The sequence below is a fragment of the Lactuca serriola genome, chromosome 9 (assembly GCF_051521515.1).
Source record: "Lactuca serriola cultivar US96UC23 chromosome 9, Lser_US96UC23_V15, whole genome shotgun sequence".
NCBI lineage: Eukaryota > Viridiplantae > Streptophyta > Magnoliopsida > Asterales > Asteraceae > Lactuca > Lactuca serriola.
Window position 1 is genome coordinate 254678 of NC_136416.1, and position 19092 is coordinate 273769.

The 19092-nt window shown below is 39.8% G+C and overlaps 1 protein-coding gene across 9 annotated transcripts in view; it reads left to right on the forward strand.

Moving 5' to 3' along the window:
- The window catches only part of LOC145073024 (Flavin containing amine oxidoreductase family), a 28049-nt gene that overhangs the window by 4173 nt on the left and 4784 nt on the right, over window positions 1-19092 (forward strand). The window contains exons 2-11 of one of the 9 annotated variants that reach the window (XR_013691214.1): window positions 1418-1603; window positions 1695-1927; window positions 2001-2081; window positions 2155-2326; window positions 2406-2565; window positions 2632-2735; window positions 2830-3013; window positions 8629-10441; window positions 10948-11009; window positions 11690-11918. Coding sequence is in view for 5 of the 9 variants with exons in the window: in XM_079019570.1 (XP_078875696.1) it covers window positions 1418-1603; window positions 1695-1927; window positions 2001-2081; window positions 2155-2326; window positions 2406-2565; window positions 2632-2735; window positions 2830-3132 (1239 nt within the window). In the remaining 4 variants the exon portion in view is untranslated. Of the gene's footprint in view, window positions 1-1417; window positions 1604-1694; window positions 1928-2000; window positions 2082-2154; window positions 2327-2405; window positions 2566-2631; window positions 2736-2829; window positions 3192-4859; window positions 4898-8628; window positions 11010-11689; window positions 11919-19092 lie in introns of those variants that run through there. The other 8 variants (XR_013691215.1, XR_013691213.1, XR_013691212.1 and 5 more) reach the window with 8 other exon arrangements.

The window sequence follows — 19092 nt, forward strand, 5'->3', positions numbered from 1 at the left end:
TATGAGGTGAGACACGAGCCTGTGCTTATAAGATAATGGTGATACATTTGGAGTACCGATTCAAATTTCGGTGTTAAAGTTGTTACAAGATATGAAGAATAAGGTTTTGAATTGGAATCCTTCTTATCATCTACTGATGGAAGTTGTATGAAAGAAGGTGTAGGGTTCAGTGGAAGATTTGGAATTAGGGCTGATAAAGCTTTGAATTTCTCAATGTAATCCTCCATGTTTCCTTCCTGGAAGATTTCGACCTTATTGATCCAATCCCTAGGGTCGGCAGTGTAGATAGGTGCTTTGTTGAAAACGCCAGTGATGTTGTTGGGTCCTTTGAAAAGCGGTGTTTCTACTTTGGGGTTAGGTAAGTATGGTTTCCCTCCTGGCGTCTGAAATTCGGGAATCCTCTTCTCAATAGATTTAGGAAGCTTGTTGATGAGATCCTTCATGGCGTGAATAGATTGAGCAAGACTATTCATCTGTTTAGCTAGAACTTCAATTTTCTCATCGTGAATATCCAATCTGGTTTGGAGATAGGTTTCCATTTCAGATTCATTTGGTTGCTCCATGTTTTACGTAGGAAGAAGAGGGTTGAAGGGCAATGGAACCAATTGATAGGAATCGATAACACAATAATGAAGAACAGAAATTGAATGCTTGATTACTATGAACTTCGCGTGGAAATAAGAGAATAACAATTCAGAGAAGTTAATCAAATGATTGTCCTTCCTGATCTAAATCAGAGAGGATCTCAAAGAGATGACCTCCTGCCCAAGCTAATGCCGAAGACTCGAAATACAAATGCAAAATACTGAATGAATCCCACTACTGCTATGACTCATGCTATTTAACCTAACAAAGGATGATTCTAGAGTGTCGTGTAAAACATAAAGTAATAAACATTACAACCAGGTCCCTCCATGTTTGCCCTATGTTAATATTTGACCCGTTGTCTATCATCGTGCATGTTGCTTAATGGGCAATGACCAATTTAACCCACGATGATCCGAATAATTACCTTTAAAATTATCAGCTCTCTCGTCTTTATAAATATCAGAAGCAAGTGGTAGATCTTCTCAACTACCATGGTTGGTTCTTGACTACACCTAAGTTGGATAACAGGTTGTGTGATAACATCCTTGCTATCGAGGTGCTTGATTAAGATGGACAAGAGTGGATGCGATTATTAGAGATCAAATTCTTCATATCCAGACTTTTTAGTTCCCATCAAGGCATTAGCAGGAAGCCAAGTACCTCATATATCCTCACTCACTTGAAGATTCTACGGATCCTTTACCCTCTGGAATCATACCTTCCTCATATATCCTCAATTAAGCTTACTTGAAATGCAGTAATTTTGCTAGAATGTTTGGATAAAATTCGTGAGTTATGGTGTTAATTCATAGTGATATGCATATTTCAGGTGGATAGCGGGTTGAAGGATGATCTGGTGTTAGGTGACCCAACTGCACCGCGGTTTGTATTATGGGGGGGTGAACTGAAACCAGTTCCGTCCAAACCAGCCGACATCCCTTTCTTTGACCTCATGAGCTTTCCTGGAAAAGTCAGAGCCGGTTTTGGTGCTCTTGGATTCCGTCCTTCACCCCCAGTTTGTACTCCATAATCCATTCCATTCCATTCCTCCCTTTTTCATTCTACATCATAATCATATCATGACATCACATTACAAGTTGTAACAGGACCGTGAAGAATCAGTTGAGGAGTTTGTTAGACGCAATCTTGGAGATGAAGTTTTCGAACGGTTGATAGAACCATTTTGCTCAGGTGTTTATGCTGGTGATCCCTCAAAACTTAGTATGAAAGCAGCATTTGGAAAGGTCTGGAACCTTGAGCAAAACGGGGGTAGCATTGTTGGTGGAGCCTTCAAGGCAATTCGGGACAGAAATAATACTGAAAAGCCTCCGCGGGACCCGTAATATTTTTAACCCCAAACTCTTCTGTTGGATCTTTTATATTTTTATAAAGATGTTTGAATATGTGGACAGGAGGTTACCCAAACCAAAGGGCCAAACTGTTGGATCTTTTAGGAAAGGACAAGCAATGTTGCCTAAAGCAATCTCATCCAGGTAATTTTAATGATTTTTAATTCCATGTGAATATGTTTCCAGATTGTTTGATGATTTCACAAATTTTTATTAGGTTGGGTAGCAGAGTGAAATTGTCTTGGAAGCTCACGAGTATTTCAAAATTGGAGAGTAGAGGTTATAACTTGACATATGAAACACCAAACGGATTTCAAAGTTTGCGGACTAAAACCATTGTGATGACTGTTCCTTCCTACGTGGCGAGTGACTTGTTGCGTCCTCTTTCGGTATGTTAAAGAATAATGGTGGTATGCTCAAACAGTTTTTGAATGCGAAATTTTATTATTATTTTTATTATTATTTCAGTTGGGTGCAGCAGATGAATTGTCAAAGTTTTATTATCCTCCGGTTGCAGCTGTATCTGTTTCATATCCAAAAGATGCAATTCGTGCTGACCGTTTGATTGATGGTCAACTCAAGGGTTTTGGGCAGTTGCATCCGCGAAGTCAAGGGGTGGAAACTTTAGGTGACTTTTTTTTTCTTTCTCTCTCTCTTTTTTTAATACTTTATGTTAATATTTTTGATTGTTCAGGCACGATCTACAGTTCATCTCTTTTCCCTAACCGAGCGCCACCTGGAAGGGTTTTGCTCTTGAACTACATAGGAGGGGCTACAAATCCTGAAATCCTATCAAAGGTAAGACTTAAGTCTGTTTGTTTTTTTTTTTTTTTTTTTTTTTTTTTTTTAAAAAAAACATGGATTTATTTATAAATTATAATTTGATGATCAGACGGAGGGCCAAATTGTGGATGCGGTCGACCGTGACCTACGGAAGATGCTGATAAGGTGTGATGCGGGAGATCCATTGACTTTGGGAGTGCGGGTGTGGCCTCGAGCAATCCCGCAGTTTCTGATTGGTCATTATGACATTCTAGATTCTGCAAAAGCTGCTCTGAGCAACGGTGGATTTCAAGGTATGTTTCTTGGTGGCAACTATGTGTCTGGGGTGGCTTTAGGTAAATGTGTGGAGAGTGCTTATGATGTTGCAACTGAGGTAAGTAATTTTTTGTCACAAGGTGTGTACTACAAGTAAGTGAGTAAATTTTATCATTCTTTATGATTATGGGGCAAGTAATTTTTATGTTTTGGCAAGTGTTTTGGTTCTTGTGATTTGTTTACGTGCCCGTTGTCTTTGATTATGAATAAAACTACTTTAATAAATTACAACTTAAACCATAATTTTATAAATTAAAAAGTAAATTACACGAATGGTCCCTATGGTTTTGGGGTAATTTGTGTATTTGGTCACTAACTTTTCTTTTAAACTCGGGAGCTCCATATGGTTTGGATTTGTTTTGAATTTTGTCTGTAACATACATAAATTGTCTATATTACCCCTTTTTATTCTATATTTTCTATTTTTATCACTATAAAATTATCAAGAGTTTATACCTGATCCCTTCTCTTCCACCCCGTTTGTCTTCTCCAACCTAGGCCAGCCGTCATCCCCTCCCCACATCATACTTTGTTTTCTCCGCTGATAATCAAAGAAATCAACCTCTTTGATGACCACCTGATCCCCTCCTTTCTACTCCTTCCGTCTTCTCCGACCTAGGTCAGTCATCATCCCTTCCCCACCCCCTTCATTTTCTTAGGCAAGATCAAAGAAATCAACCTGTACATGATTGTGCCCAATTCACACTTAATAGTCCAAGTATTTAAAAAATAACGATGAGGGCTCCTCTGGTTTACAAGTCGTAACAATTAAGTTCCCCATACCGTTAGTGTTAAGTTAGTAGGTGTTAGATTTTTTATTGATCATTTTGCCCTTATGTATTATCTTGTATTAATTAGCTACTAATAAATTCATATAAATACTAACTAGCATCACCACCATAACATCAACCCACCTCCACCCACCATTCATCGCTACAACCACCATCATAGTATCACCACCATTTGTTGGTGCAACCATTACCTAAATGCTAAAAAACCCTGGAAAAGACTAAATTACTCTTAAACTAAAAATGTCTCAATGAAACACTTTTGGGCTACATCTAACACCACCACCATGACTACCACAACTCACCATGACTAAAACCACTTCAATGACTAAACAATTCAATCCTTAAAATGCACTTACCTTACTACCACCACACCACAATCCCATTGCCCTATCACCAACCCCCTCGCCGTCACCACACCACAATCCCACTGCCATACTACCACCTCCCTCATTGTCACCACATCACCATCCCAATGCCATTCAATCATTGCACTTGACATTAATATTACAATCACAACAAGGATAACAACACACAAAGACTAGCACATTGTCTTTAAAGTACATTAATAACTATTTTCTTCAACAAACATAACCAAATAACAAATTGTCTTAAAAGTACATTACCAAACCACACATTGTCTTTTAAAAACATAACCAAACCACTGATTGTCTAGAAGACTAAACATCGTTGTCTTATTTGTGGTGGACCCTTAACATTTCCATTGGGAAGATAATGTTTTTCGGTGGGTGCTTGAAATTCACCTTGTATTACGCCCTTATTCTTCGCACGAAGACAATCTTTTCCGGTGGGTGCTTGAAAATTCACCTAGTATGACTAGAGTGACTTCAAGACCTAAAATGAAACATAAGTGATTTCAAATTTTCATTTCATTTCCAACAATTTAACTTCTAACCCCAACCTAAAACAACCTAAATACTAACCTAAAATGGCATCTGGTTCAGAAATCAACAATATATATCTAAGCAAAATCGAAATTAAAGGAGATATAGATTCTAAACTGAAATCGAAGAAGGTTGTAATGTAGGATGTTGTTGATGACGCTGCTATTGTTAGCCGACCGTCGATGGTGTTGGTGTTGGAGATGTTGAGTTTTTTAGGTGCTGATCCTGGGAGCGGACTGTCGTCGAGAAGGAGAAAGAATAAAGCGGACTGTCGTCGAGAAGGAGAAAGAATAAGGAGGGACGAGTGTTGAGTTAGGGTTATAACATATGGGTGAGGGAAAAAGTAGCTTTTCACATACTATTAACGAAACTAACTTAACACTATCGGTCTCGTGGACTTTATTGTTATGGACTGTAAACCCTACAAACCCTCAATCTTACATTTTCAATACATGGATTATTAGTGTGAATTGGGCCCAACCACATGGATCAATTTTGTAATTTACTCTAATAATTATAAAATGAAAAGAAATACAAAAAAAGAAAAAAGTATAACAACCATTTCAGTTCTGTTAGGGACCAAATCCAAAATAAATCCAAACTACAAGGACATTTCGAGTTAAAAAAGAGATATGGACAAAATATTGTTACCCCAAACCACGTGGACTATTCGTGTAATTAACCCTAAATTAAACCGAGGCATTACACCCTAAATTAAACCAAGGCGATCAAATTAAACTATGTTGCATGTATAATAATCAAAAGCTTATATACATGATCAAAAACTTTAGGCTGGAGGGAGTGATAGCACCCTTAGTACACACTGCTACCTTATTTTTTTGTGCTGCCATCTCAATAGACATGCTCTCCTTAGCATTTCTTAGGGTGTGGTAGCACCCTTAGCTCCTAGATGCATTTTTGATTTTTTTTTTCTCAATTTAAATAAATTACATTTTTATAAAACACAAACATTTCATATTAAATAAAAAAGTTACAATAAATTATAACTTAAAATACGACTAAATAAATTAAAACAAGACTTAATACCTAGAAACACGACTTAATACATAAAAAAACAACACATTATAACTAAAGCAACATGTATTCGTCCAGAAATTGGCCTTCCAATTCATCTTCGGGTGGCATATTAAGATCAAGGTTGTCAATCGTCTAAAGATGATCGATCAAATGGCGTTGAAGATCGAAATGGGTTACTACATTGTTTACTATCCTTATTCTCATTATCCATTCTTGACCACCATATTAGCATACAACTTTTGTGTGTTACTGGAAGCAGGATGACACAAATAGCATGAACCGTACAAAGACATGATAGATCTACAAAATCCGTGAAGACTTTCTCGTGGTACGTGCAGGAATCGTGAAACTCTCGTCTAATGCATCGGGGAGGGAAACGTATGCTAACATATGAAATAAAGTTATACATTTTTGAATTGGATCAAAGCCTAACGTATCTTTTGCATCCTAGCATTGCCAGATATAATCATATGCTCCACTCACGCCTTCAACAATACGCAAAAATAAATCTTTATGCATTCGGAACTGTAGACAAAAGTAATATCTTTGAAGAGATGTTCGTCAAAATAATCATGCATGAGACGTTGGTGGGCTGTTTCACGTTCTCTTTGGATATATCTTTTTTGTTTACGTTGCGCAATGCTCGCTCCTAGCTTAATTGCTTATTCTAGTATTTTACGTACGTCGATGACTGCTTGTATTACGGTTCTGAGAGCATCGCCTGAGGAAGATGACGATGATGAAGACATTTTTATAAAAGGATAAAGATTCTAAGAGATGTATTGAGATTTATGTGTGTTGAAATGTAGAGGTTTATGTGTTTATTTATAGTGGTTGATAAGAAGTTAGAAAATTGATTTTCTTAATAAAAAGCGATTATATTTTTATATAAAAAAAGAGACATTTAAAAAAAAATTGGCAAAGCATTATAGCTGTCAAACCCAACCCTTTGACCCCACTTTTTCTCTCTTCTCTCTCGCTACAGCCATGACGAGGCTTCCTTGGCGACCCCCTTGGCGCAAGCCATGGAGTGATGTTTGGCGCTTGCTAGCGAGGGTGGCGACCCCCACTCCTTACAATCTTATCTTATAGTAACACAAGGGGATATCTTAACCAAATTCTTCACACTGTCAAAGGACTACTAATAGGCTTCCTAAAACTTTAATCATCATCTTCCCTATTGCCTTTTGTTGTAACATCTATTCCCAGGTATTGCTCTCGAGACCCAACCTTGCTATTTTTGAGAGTTTTATGGCTGCCACGACGTGGTGATGAAGCTCACCACGACATGGTAGCACTCCATAAAGGGACATGTGTTTTCAATCACCACGATGTGATCATGCAATGGCCACGACATGGCGACGGCTGAATGAGAAACCCTAATTTCGGGTCTTGAGCCCTATTTAAACAACATTATGGCTAGGGTTTTCTCTCAACTCAAGCCTCCATCCCTTTAAGAGAAACCATTGAGTGTGTATGTGTGTGTGTGTTCTTGGGCTTTCAAGTTTCTTTGAAGAAGGAGAGGGTGATTCAAGCTTGTGGTGTAACTTGTTGCTGTTGAGGGTTGCTTCTACTTCAATCCTTAGGCTCTAGAAGGTATAAACTTCATACCTTTCCATTCTATGAGTTGCTTATGATGTGATTAAGTCCCTTTTTTGCTTTTGGAAATGAATCCTTGGAGCTTGAAGGAACTCCGAGACCTTTGATAAGATATATGCTAGTTCTTGGACCTTATGGTCCCATAAAGTTTGTATCTTGGTCATGAATCAACCATGCATGAGCTTTCTAGGTCATTTGGTCCCTTTAGGCTAGAGAAGGGATAAATTTGGAAACATTATCCATGCATGGCCTTAATCGATCCATATATGAACTTTAAAGCTTTAAAAATAAGGATTAAGAGCTTAATGAATTAAGTTGGACATGACGTAACTGCGATGCGACAAGGTTGCTGCCACGACATGGCGACGAGGGAGTTCGTGACTGTTTTAACGTTTAGCCATCGTGACGTGGCCATGGTGTTGGCCATGACAGGGTGACTTGACTGTTGACTTTTTGACCAAGTTTGACTTTAGGTCAAACTTTAGGGTTCATGTCTTAGATTGAGGATTTATCCTTATTTGGCTTAGTGGGTGTGGTACGGGTTATTGTGTGTGGCGAGTTGTAGGGATTTCTGCTTTCATTAGGAGGTGAGTTTTCTCACTATACTTTGTGTTGCAATATGTATCCTTTGTATGTTAGAATGTTGATTGTTGTAGCGATTTGTTAGACTGGTAGATTTGTTATGATTACATGTGTTTGCTTGTTATTGTGGTTTGAATATGTCGACATATTGTTTTTGGGTTGAGGTGGTCTTGCTTTGTGTTGTAGGCCAAGAGACCCAGGCGGTCCAGTTCATACTGTATGCCCAAGGGGAGCGACCCGACTTGGATGTTATAGACTCCAAATTGCGGTCCAGCCTCATGATGTAGGCTTTGTGTGCATGCATTGTAAGTGTATTGTTGTGTGAGGGTTCATGTCTTTGACGGGGTGACTCGACTGTTGACTTTTTGACCAAGTTTGACTTTAGGTCAAACTTTAGGGTTCATGTCTTAGATATGAGGATTTATCCTTATTTGGCTTGGTGGGTGTGGTACGGGTTATTGCGTGCGGCGAGTTGTAGGGATTTCTGCTTTCACCAGGAGGTGAGTTTTCTCACTATACTTTGTGTTGCAATATGTATCCTTTGTATGTTAGAATGTTGATTGCTATAGTGATTTGTTAGACTGGTAGATTTGTTATGATTACATGTGTTTGCTTGTTATTGTGGTTTGCATATGTCGACATATTGTTTTTGGGTTGAGGTGGTCTTGCTTTGTGTTGTAGGCCAAGAGACCCGGGCGGTCCAGTTCATACTGTATGCCCAAGGGGAGCGACCCGCGTCGGATGTTATAGACTCCGAATTGCGGTCCAGCCTCATGATGTAGGCTTTGTGTGCATGCATTGTAAGTGTATTGTTGTGTGAGGTATTTTGGGAAGACTCGTTAAGCTTTGACTTACAGTTGTGGATTTAAATGTTTCAGGTACTTGAAACACTCGTTTTCCAGAATGGATCAGTTGGTAACTTAAAGGAGTCAAAGATAAGGTTTTTGAAGAAAACCTCATGCCACGACGTGGTGCATGGATGGGCACGACATAACATGGCTTGTTATGTGCGCGTATCCTTACCGACACCACGGCGTGACATGAAGGGTGCCATGAACGTTGTGGCTGTTGCAGCCCAAGACCATGATTTTTTTAGGGTTTCTCCTATATTTAATCATCTTAATTCATGGATTAAGTCTTCTCCATTAGCCCTCATCTCCCCATTTCGAAACCTTAGCCTTTATGCATGATTAGAGCTTGTTTGCTTGATTGAATAGCTTGTTCTTGGATTTTGGTGAAGCTTGAGGAATGAGGAAGCTCATATTGGTGCAAGGAGCTAGCTTGGATCCATCACCCTCTTCTGATTTATGAGTTATTAAAGCTATAAAGTTCATACCTTAACCTTTGATCTTTTTGTTTCAAGTTTGAGTTCATTTTGGATGATTTTGGTCCCTTCCATGGATGCTCTTGGAGTTTGAGGAACTATAGAGCTTGTTGTGGCTCTCAAATGGTCATTAGGTTTCTGAAAATGAGAAAAAACTCATGTTTGAGGCTATTTTGTGTTCTTGAGCAAGTTTTGGCCATGTTAAGGACTTAATGGACTTAGGGTTGTAGATCTTTGTTTGGGGTGAGGTCCTAATGGATAAATTTGGAAACTTTATCTATTAAGTCAATGAGAATGATTAGATCCGAAGTTTTGAGCCTTGATCTGTAAGGATTAAGCTCTTAATGAAGAATTGTAGAAACTGCTAGTGACCATGACGTGACCACGACGTGGTGGAGTCCAATCTCGTGATTGTTTTGCCCTGTCATGCCCACAACATGGCTAAGAGGTCCCTGATGGGTTATGAGCATAACTACAAATCCTATGCGTTCATGCAACACTATAATTAAGGATTTAGGTTTTCACTAGTTGAACATGCAAACTTGAATACAAAAGAGAAAACCCTTGGAAGCTAGTATATAATTCGAAATCTATACAAAATAGGGTTTATATGTGTACCTTACTTGTTATGTAGTAATAACAAGAAAACCTTGTAGATCTTTAACTCTTGAAAGTAAGTGCCTCAAATATGACACCTTTAATGGCTTACAAACACTCTTTGCAAGAGGATGAGAAGGAGAGGTAAGGAGGCACACAAGATGTAACGCCCCGTTCCTGGTACGTATTTATTTTGATTAAATGTTCTTTTGGGAAGAGCTACTCGGCGAGTTGTAGCCCTAACTCGCCGAGTAGATGTCGAGTGGATGCGGGCTTTAAGTGATCTACTCGGCGAGTCCACGCCTGGACTCGATGAGTAGGCCAATCAGGAGGAGACCCTAATCCTTAGGGTTTGCACCCTATTTAAATGTCCTTACAACCCCATCTCAGCCCCCATCACCCTTAGAGCATTCCTTATCGAAAACCCTAGCCTCCATTGATAAGTTTGAGTGATTGTTGCCTTGTGAAGGGACTTTTGGTGCACCTTGGAGCAAGTGGAAGAAGGGAGAAGTTGAAGAGGTCAAGGAGGGGGACTTAGATCCAGAACACATTCATTTGTGGTCATCCATTATGGTAATAAAGTTTCCATCTTGGTTATTGATCTATTAGATCTTGTTTGTCCCTAAATTGTTGCTTTTAAGCCCTAAAACCCCAAATCCTTGAAGAGAAACCTTATGGTCGGGTTATACTTCAGATCTGGACTCTCATTACCTTCTTGAAGTGTTACGTTTCAGTCATATTGGGGATTAAGGTCCCTCTTGAGCTTAGAACCCCATTAAGAGCTTAGTTTGGACATTTGAAGCCCCTAAAGCTATGCATGCACGTAAAGTTTGCAACTTTACGTGATAAGCATGCCCTAGAAGCCTAGATCTGTGGTTTGGAGCCGCTGCATGGCTTAAATCAGGTCTGTATAGAAAAAGGACTGAATGAACTCGGCGAGTAGAACGATGGACTCGGCGAGTCCGATCAACCAGGAAGTTGACTTTGACCAGGATGTTGACTTTGACCGGGGGGTAAAATAGTCATTTTACCCTAAGATTAGTTATCAGTATCTGACTTAGTGATTTTGGAAATTTTAGCCGGGGAGCTCCGGTTCAGCAGTCAGGCGCTCAGCAAGCAGACTTTCAGCAGCTATTTCGAGGTGAGTTACCTTCCAGTAGCGGTGGGTCTAAGGCCACAATGCCGGCCCACCAGTAGGAGACGTATGATAGATGATTGTCTCTGTGATATCATCTAGGTTTGCTACTACCTGATATGTTAAATGCTAGCATGATATGTTATATGTGACAGTAGTAGAGTTCGGTTGTTAGGACCGGAGAGTAGTTAGACACCCCATATACGTTTGACAGTATGTGATGTTATGTTTATATGCTAGTATGATCTGTTATATGAGTTAGAGGTAGTAGGAGGGGAGCAGTCCCCGAGTTCGGTTGTTAGGACCGAAAGGTAGTTCAGACACCCCAGATATGTCTAATAATATGTTATGTTATGATATGTGATAGAAGTAGTAGTAGGGGGTGAAATAGTCCCCGAGGTTTGGTCGTTAGGACCAAAGGGTAGTCAACACCCCAGAACGGCTTGGCATGGGTAGTCAGCACCCCAAAATGGCTTGACACGGGTAGACGGCACCCCAGAATGGCCGCACGGGTAGACGGCACCCCAGAATGGCCGCATGAGTAGTCGACACCCCAGAATGGCCGTACTGGGTAGTCAGGCACCCCAGAATAGCCTGGCAGTATGTATGATATGTGTTGTATGGTATGTGGTATGATGGGGGAACTCACTAAGCTTTGTGCTTACATTTTTCAGTTGTTGTTTCAGGTACCTCTTCAGCTAGGGGAAAGGAGCCGGCGCGGTAGCGGCATATCACACACACTCTTGTTTCCGCAGTTATGAGTTTATTCTGGGATTGACGCTCTGATATTTTGGTTGTTGACATGTTGTGGATTTCAAATTTGGTTTCCGATGTGAAATGGTTTAATTAAACAATGTTTTTAATTATTAATGTTTTCTAAGTATGTTTTAAAAACGAAATTTTTGGATGTGAAAATTGGGTCGTTACACAAGAATTTCGGCTCTTCTAGGGTTAGAGTGAAGTTGCCGAAAATCCAAGGAGTTACCCTCCTTATATACTTGTGATTGCTTAGTCCCAAAGTTAGGGTTTGCAGTTGGAAACCCTAATTCCCTACTTAAGGCCTAAGCAACGATGGACTCCTCTTCTAGAAGGCCTTGGACGAAAACTTATAGGGCCACTCTATAATTTTCGTCCACTCCTATCCAAGGAGTTCAAGAGCCTAGTTTCATAACTATCAATGATTTGCAAAACAACCCCTATACTTTTAATTAATTTCTTTAATCCCAAAATTAATTCGAAATTAATTTCTGATTAAATATTAATTAAATAATATGGTTTCTAATTAATATATTATTTTCATAACATCTTAATAAATCACTTATATCAATTTAACTTCTCTCCAAAAGTCATCCTGTCAAGTTACAAGAGTGAAGGCAACCCAAAAGGACTTGTGCTTCTATCAATTTAAGTATATACAAATTATAGTTATGGGTTTAGACACCTAATCCAACAGTCTCCCACTTGGATAAGTCTAATAACTATAATTGCAAGTACAACTTAAAAAATTGACCAACACATTGTAGCTTTCAAAAGCCGCTGTCGAACTTTAAGCTAGTTAGTAATGTGTCCTAAGATAAGGGATCATATAATCCTCCGTTTTGCAAGATATCATGTGGGCAAATGAGATGGAACAAAATCATTCTCATTGTCCAATAGTTTGTTTCTCGATTTCTGATTTGTAATGACATAGAACTTAATTGAACACATCAATTCAATCCTGACCGGGCCTGACACATAAGTGAACACCAAATCATCGAGGGGCCCAAGATATCGCTTTTCCCCCCTTAGGGCAAAAGGAACAGATAAATTTTGGGTTTTATGCTTCTACTATTTACTCATTAAATTGTACACAACAATACATTTTATAACATCAAGTTACTGATGCGTTTATCAATGCACAACCAACTCGTAAACAACAACTCATATATCTCAGTTTAAAGATTATACAATATTATCATCTCATAATTACCCGTGATAAATTCCATGAAGTAATTCTATGAGTGTGAGTTTGATCCATACTTAAATCCCCATTTCAAAAGTACTCATGAACGTTGCAGTAAACCATTGATATATCTAAACACTTAGACAATCTACAAACCAATTCATGACAGTCTTAATTCACTACTTACTTCTAAAGTATGATCGACTGTGGATATTTGAATTATCCAATTATTTGCGAAGTAAAACATGCAAAGTGGAAACATAAAGATAAACAATTGACAAAAGATAGTAAACTATACTCATAAATAAATCTCCATTACTTAATCATCAAATGTTAATTACATTTATCTGTTACAAGTTTCTCAATTTATCTAATCACTAAAATTAATATCATCCTTCAGACCAATGTTCCTCGCATGCTGAATGTGCTTAATCCTACTTAGACCCTTTGTGAGGGGATCGACATGATTCTCTTCTGATGATACCCTCTTAACAATGAGGTGTCCTTCTTCTACTCGATGTCTGATGAAATGGTATTTCCTATCGATATGTCTAGATCTGCCATGATCTCTTGGTTCCTTGGTTAAGGCAACTGCTCCTTCATTATCACAGAAAATTTCCATCGGCTCCTTAATGGCTGACACAACTCCAAGGTCTCCAATGAAGTTCTTCAACCATATAGCCTCCTTTGATGCTTTGCTCGTAGCTATATATTCCGATTCACATGTTGAATCTGCTAAGGTCTCTTTCTTGGAACTTTTCCAAGTTACTACTCCTCCATTAAGGGTAAACACCCAGCCCGACTGAGAACGGAAGTTGTCTCTGTCTGTATGAAAGTTGGCGTCGCTATACCCAGTAACTCTTAAGTCATCAATGCCACAAAGCACAAGGACCTAGTCCTTCATCCTTTGCAGATACTTAAGAATGTTCTTAACCGCTATCCAATGAACTTTACCCGGATTTCCCTGATATCGACTAACCATGCTCAAAGCAAAAGCCACGTCAGGGAGAGTACATGTCATAACATACATGATCGACCCAACGGCAGAAGCATATGGAACCCGAATCATTTATGCTATCTTGACATCCGTACTCGGACTCTGAGTCTTACTTAGTTTGGTATTGCTCTGGATAGGTAGCTCTCCTTTCTTGGAATTCTCCATGCTAAAACGCTTTAGCACCTTATCCAAGTACATACTTTGACTAAGTCCAATTAGTCTTCTACTCCTATTCCTCAAATTCCTTATTCCCAAAATATAGGAAACCTCTCATAGATCCTTCATAGTGAAACACTTTCCAAGTCAGAACTTAACCTCCTGCAGAGTTGGAACGTCGTTTCCTATAAGCAGTATGTCATCAACATACAATACCATGAATGGGACTATACTTGTACTATCTTTGACATATTTCGTTTTGGGAAAAAATTCCGCAACTCTTTTAATCAAAAGATTACTCTGAAATTATTTTAAAAGTATAAATTAAACCGGTTTTTTCTGACCGTGATTTTGGGGATGTCACAGGTTTGCAGTTGGAAACCCTAATTCCCTGCTTAAGGCCTAAGGAACCTATGTACTCCTCTTTTAAAAGTCCTTGGACGAAAACTTATAGGTCCACCCTATAATTTTCGTCCACTCCTATCCAAGGAGTCCAAGAGCCAAACTTTACAACTATCAATGATTTGCAAAACAACCCCTGTACTTTTAATTAATTCCTTTAATCCCAAAATTAATTCCAAATTAATTTATGATTAAATATTAATTAAATAACATGATTTCTAATTAATATATTATTTTCATAACATATTAATAAATCACTTATATTAATTTAACTTCTCTCCAAAAGTCATCATGTCAAGTTGCAAGAGTGAAGGCAACCTCAAAGGACTTGTGCTTCTATCAGTTCAAGTATATACCAATTATATAGTTATGTGCTTAGACACCTAATCCAATAGTCTCCATGTCATGGTGGCTATTGACTTGGTTGACCGTTGGCTTTTGACCAGTTTGACTTTGGGTTAAACTTGGAGGATTTAGATTGTTGATTAAGGATTCATCTCTTGTGGTTCTAGTTGGTTCAAGAGATTGTTCAGTGCAAGGTGTGAGAGTGTTGTTGTGCTTCTCCGCTTTTTCAGCTCATGTGCGTTTCTGACTATGCCATGTATCCCATTGTATATCCTTTGCATGGTAGGATAAAGATATTATTAGAGTACAAGTACGTTAGTTGACTAGGATAACTCCTTGTTATGCTTGTGTAGTGTAGGACCTTGGGTGTTATGGTATGCTAAACTGATAAAGTCTTGTATGTGGATTATATAATACTGCTAAGTGTCATAATTGGTTAAGGTAATGATAGTATTGACTGTTTGTTGAATGTTTACCCTAAGGGATTGTGTGCAGTCAAGTTGGATAGCCTGAGAACTCTTGGTCTAATGCCCGACTGCATGGTTCTTGTATGATTTATTGCTTTTGCATTGATTCCTGACTATGTATGGCTTTTGCATTGTATCAGGACTAGGATTTGATATTCACATTAAACTCACTTGCTTATTTTTTTTGACCGGTTCTATGTGATTTCTTACTAAAACTACCTCACAGGCATGTAACCTTTTAACAAATCTCTCTCTCTCTCTCTCTCTCTCTCTCTCTCTCTCTCTCTTCTAAAGACAAATTTGAATCATCACACAACTTTATTTCTGTTGACTGACATTCTTATTTCACATTCTGTATAACTTGATGAGACTTGAGCTCTAATTGAGGTGTGTTGTTAACCATAAGGTGTTAAGTACAACCCAGAAATATGCTTATGTTTACGATACTATTCTTATGTTTACAATACTACATCAGATTCATTAATAAAAGGATCATAATACTACATCACACTTATGTCATTACTATATTCAAGAAGTTGAAAGCTATTTTCGAGAATGAAATAAATTTGAAGATAAAATACTTGAATTCTAATAAGATAGGTGAATGCAACAATGAAGAACATGTTGATAGTTCCTGTAACGCCCCGTTCCTCAAAGTACTTATTTGTGAGTCCCTGAGATTTAAGAGGAAGGGTATTTTGGTCCTTTTGGGAGAAAAGTGGAAAAGGAGGGCCAAATATGAAATTTGGGGACACGCCGAGTACGCCCAGCGTAAGTGTGTAATTGGACGCGGGTGCAAGGTTGAGTACGCCCAACGTACTAGAGGTATGCCCAACGTACTCTCAGAGTTCTAAAACCCTAAAATTATGGTCAGCCGCTTTATAAGGAACATGTTGGTTCATACCCTAGCCTCCATAAGCTCTCTCTTAATCTCAGAAACCCTAGATAGCCGTTCCACCTCCATTGTTGGGTGTGTTTGGCCTTGAAAAGCTTATTTTGGAAAAGGAGAGGCTAGAAGAAGAAAGAGGAAGTTGTCAAAGAAGGAGTTGAGTGGCTGGAGCTTATGGATCTGGAAAGATATCATCCTTTGGAGCCTATCTGAGGTATAAAGCTTCTTGCTTGTCATTTATATTGCATAGATCTAAGTGTTGTGAAGTTTTGACATCATTCTTGTCCCAAAAGTCCTCATTTTGATGCATGTTTTGAGTTGGTCGAGATTATTTGTCCTTTTAGACCTTTGGAGAGGTCTTGAGTGAGAAAAATGAGGTCCCAAGGGCTGTGGTTGTTCCATGTGTGAGATATGTAGGTCTTAATGGATTAAGACCTTGGATTAAGAGCTTTATGGACGTCCCAAGTGATAAAGTTTGAGACTTTATGAATCTTAGGCATATTTGGCCTAAGGATCTGAAGTTTGGGCTTAAGAGCTTAAGCCATTAAGAAGTTATGTGGACTTAATGAGCAGCGAAGTTACACCCCGCGTAGTGAGTCAGTGCCCCGATCCCCATTTGCGAATCAACGTGTACGCACCGCGTACCAAGGAGGGTACACCCAACGTACTCCATCTGTTGGGTTTTTCATTTTGGGCCTTAGGGATTGGGCTGATTATTCGGGCTGCTGGATTTTGGGCCGTGACTGGACATTATGGATAGAGTATTGTGGACCCATTAGTTGTTGTGGACCATGGGTCTAAGCCCATTTGGTGAGGTGGGCCCAATTTAGTAAATTGGGCCAATAGTGGGCTTTGATTCGGACTTTTGGACTTTGGTCCATTAGTGGGCTTGAGAGCTTATCCAGTGTTGGGCCGGAATGAGTTAAGGGTAAATTGGTCAATTTATCCATGGAAGGGTATTGTGCTTAGCCTAACGATTATTTGTGCTATGTTGGCTAGTTCGGGATTTTCGGTGAGTCGGTGATTCGAGAATCTGCTTCTTCAGTTCAGAGTTTCGGCAGTGGCAAGGTGAGTTACCCTCACTATATCAACAGGGTCTAAGGAACCAAGGCCGACCCTTTATCGGATTGAGATCCGGGTATTTGTTGTTATGTTATTGCTTTGATATGGTTGCATCCTGGTAGCTAGGATGGTATATGTTAGAGACTTGGTTAAGGTCGGTATCCTGTTATGTAGGATGATGCTATGCTAGTGACCGGTTAGGTCGGTATCCTGGTTAGGATGATGATATGTTATGTGATCTGCTAGATCGGCTTGTTGACTGTGAATTGTTATATGATTGTATGTTTATGTGCACATGGTTGTTGGACTGGGGTTGGGTTGAGGCGGTTCCTGCTTTGTGCTGTAGGCCAAGATACCCAGGGCAGACTGGTTATCCCAAAGGCCCAACGAGCGGTTCGGATAGGCTGTAGGCCCCAAGAGGGCGGACCAGACGTGCCGAGGCTTGGAGAGTGGACCATGCCGACTAAAGGCCCGGTGTGGGCGGACCAATCATACTCTAGACTCAGAGAGTGGGCCAGGTGGATTGAAGGCATGGTACGGGCGGACCAATCACACTGCAGACTCGATGTATATGGCTAGACTCGGAGGGTGGACCAGGTGGACTGTTGGCCGGTGCGGCGGACTAGTCACACAGTAGACCCGAAGTGCATGGCTGTTCTGTGATCGGATATGATATGACATGTTATGCGTGTATGGTATATGTGGTTGGTATTTTGGGGATATCTCACTAAACTTTCGGGCTTACAGTTGTGGTTTAATGTTTTTCAGGTTCTTTAGGAGATCGTGGCAAGGCAAATGCGTGATCGTACCGCTCCTCATATTTATGTTGTGATGTGATTCTGGGAATACTCTAAATTAATTGTATTGAAAACCCTTTTGTAATAATTTAATGAAATCAGGTTGTTTTTGAGAAGTTTAAATTGGTTGGAATTTTATGGTCGTTACAAGTTGGTATCAGAGCCTTGGTTTGAGTGAATTGGAGGAAAACTCGTGTGACTCCAGTCTCAAATCGAGGAGGGTTTTCAAAAGAGAATTTATAACGGTTTTCAAAATGGGTAAAGGAGGACGCAGAGGTACGATCAGCCGGAGCCAGTAAGTAACCCCAAAATACCATACATGATATTTGTTTTTGAGCTTTGATAGAACGGCATGCTAGTGCTAGGCTAGGGATCTTCAGGATTTCATGATAATGTTGCCTGATTTATGATGCCTGTTAGCCTAGGGTTTCCTTGTGGGAGATTTCCAGTGTTCATCTAGTAGTGAGGGTTGAGCATTTGTTATGTATGTTTTCACTAGGGTGTTGTGGTAGTACTTAATACAAATATGGGTAGGTGTGGAAGGTAGTATGGGGCCGTACTACTGAAAGCACAGGACCCATACGCATATCAGGGAAACCATGACCTCTAGGGTTGGATTGAGAGTTGGTTCCCAGGATAGTGGGAAGAATCTAAGATTTTGTGGTGTTTTTCAGTATGGAGATTCCGAGGGATGCTGGGAGTGGATCCGGGTCAGGATCGGGAGCAGAAGAGGGAATTCTGGGCGGGTCAGTACCGCCCGAGGTTGTTGGTCAGATGAGCACAGGCGAGTTGGATGCTAGGATTCGTGAGATCCTGCATGATGAGGTTGCTGCGTTGTTCCGGGCCGAGCTGCCAGAACTGTTTGGGTCGATCAAGACTGCCATGGTTGAGTATTTTGATGAGCGCTATGCGGCTCTCACTGAGACGGCTACCGCGACGGCTACAACGGCTGTAGCAGCGGCAGGGGAGGAGTCGGTCGAGGTTTTCAGTATCGGGACTTCGATAATACGAAGCCTCCTACCTTTGATGGAG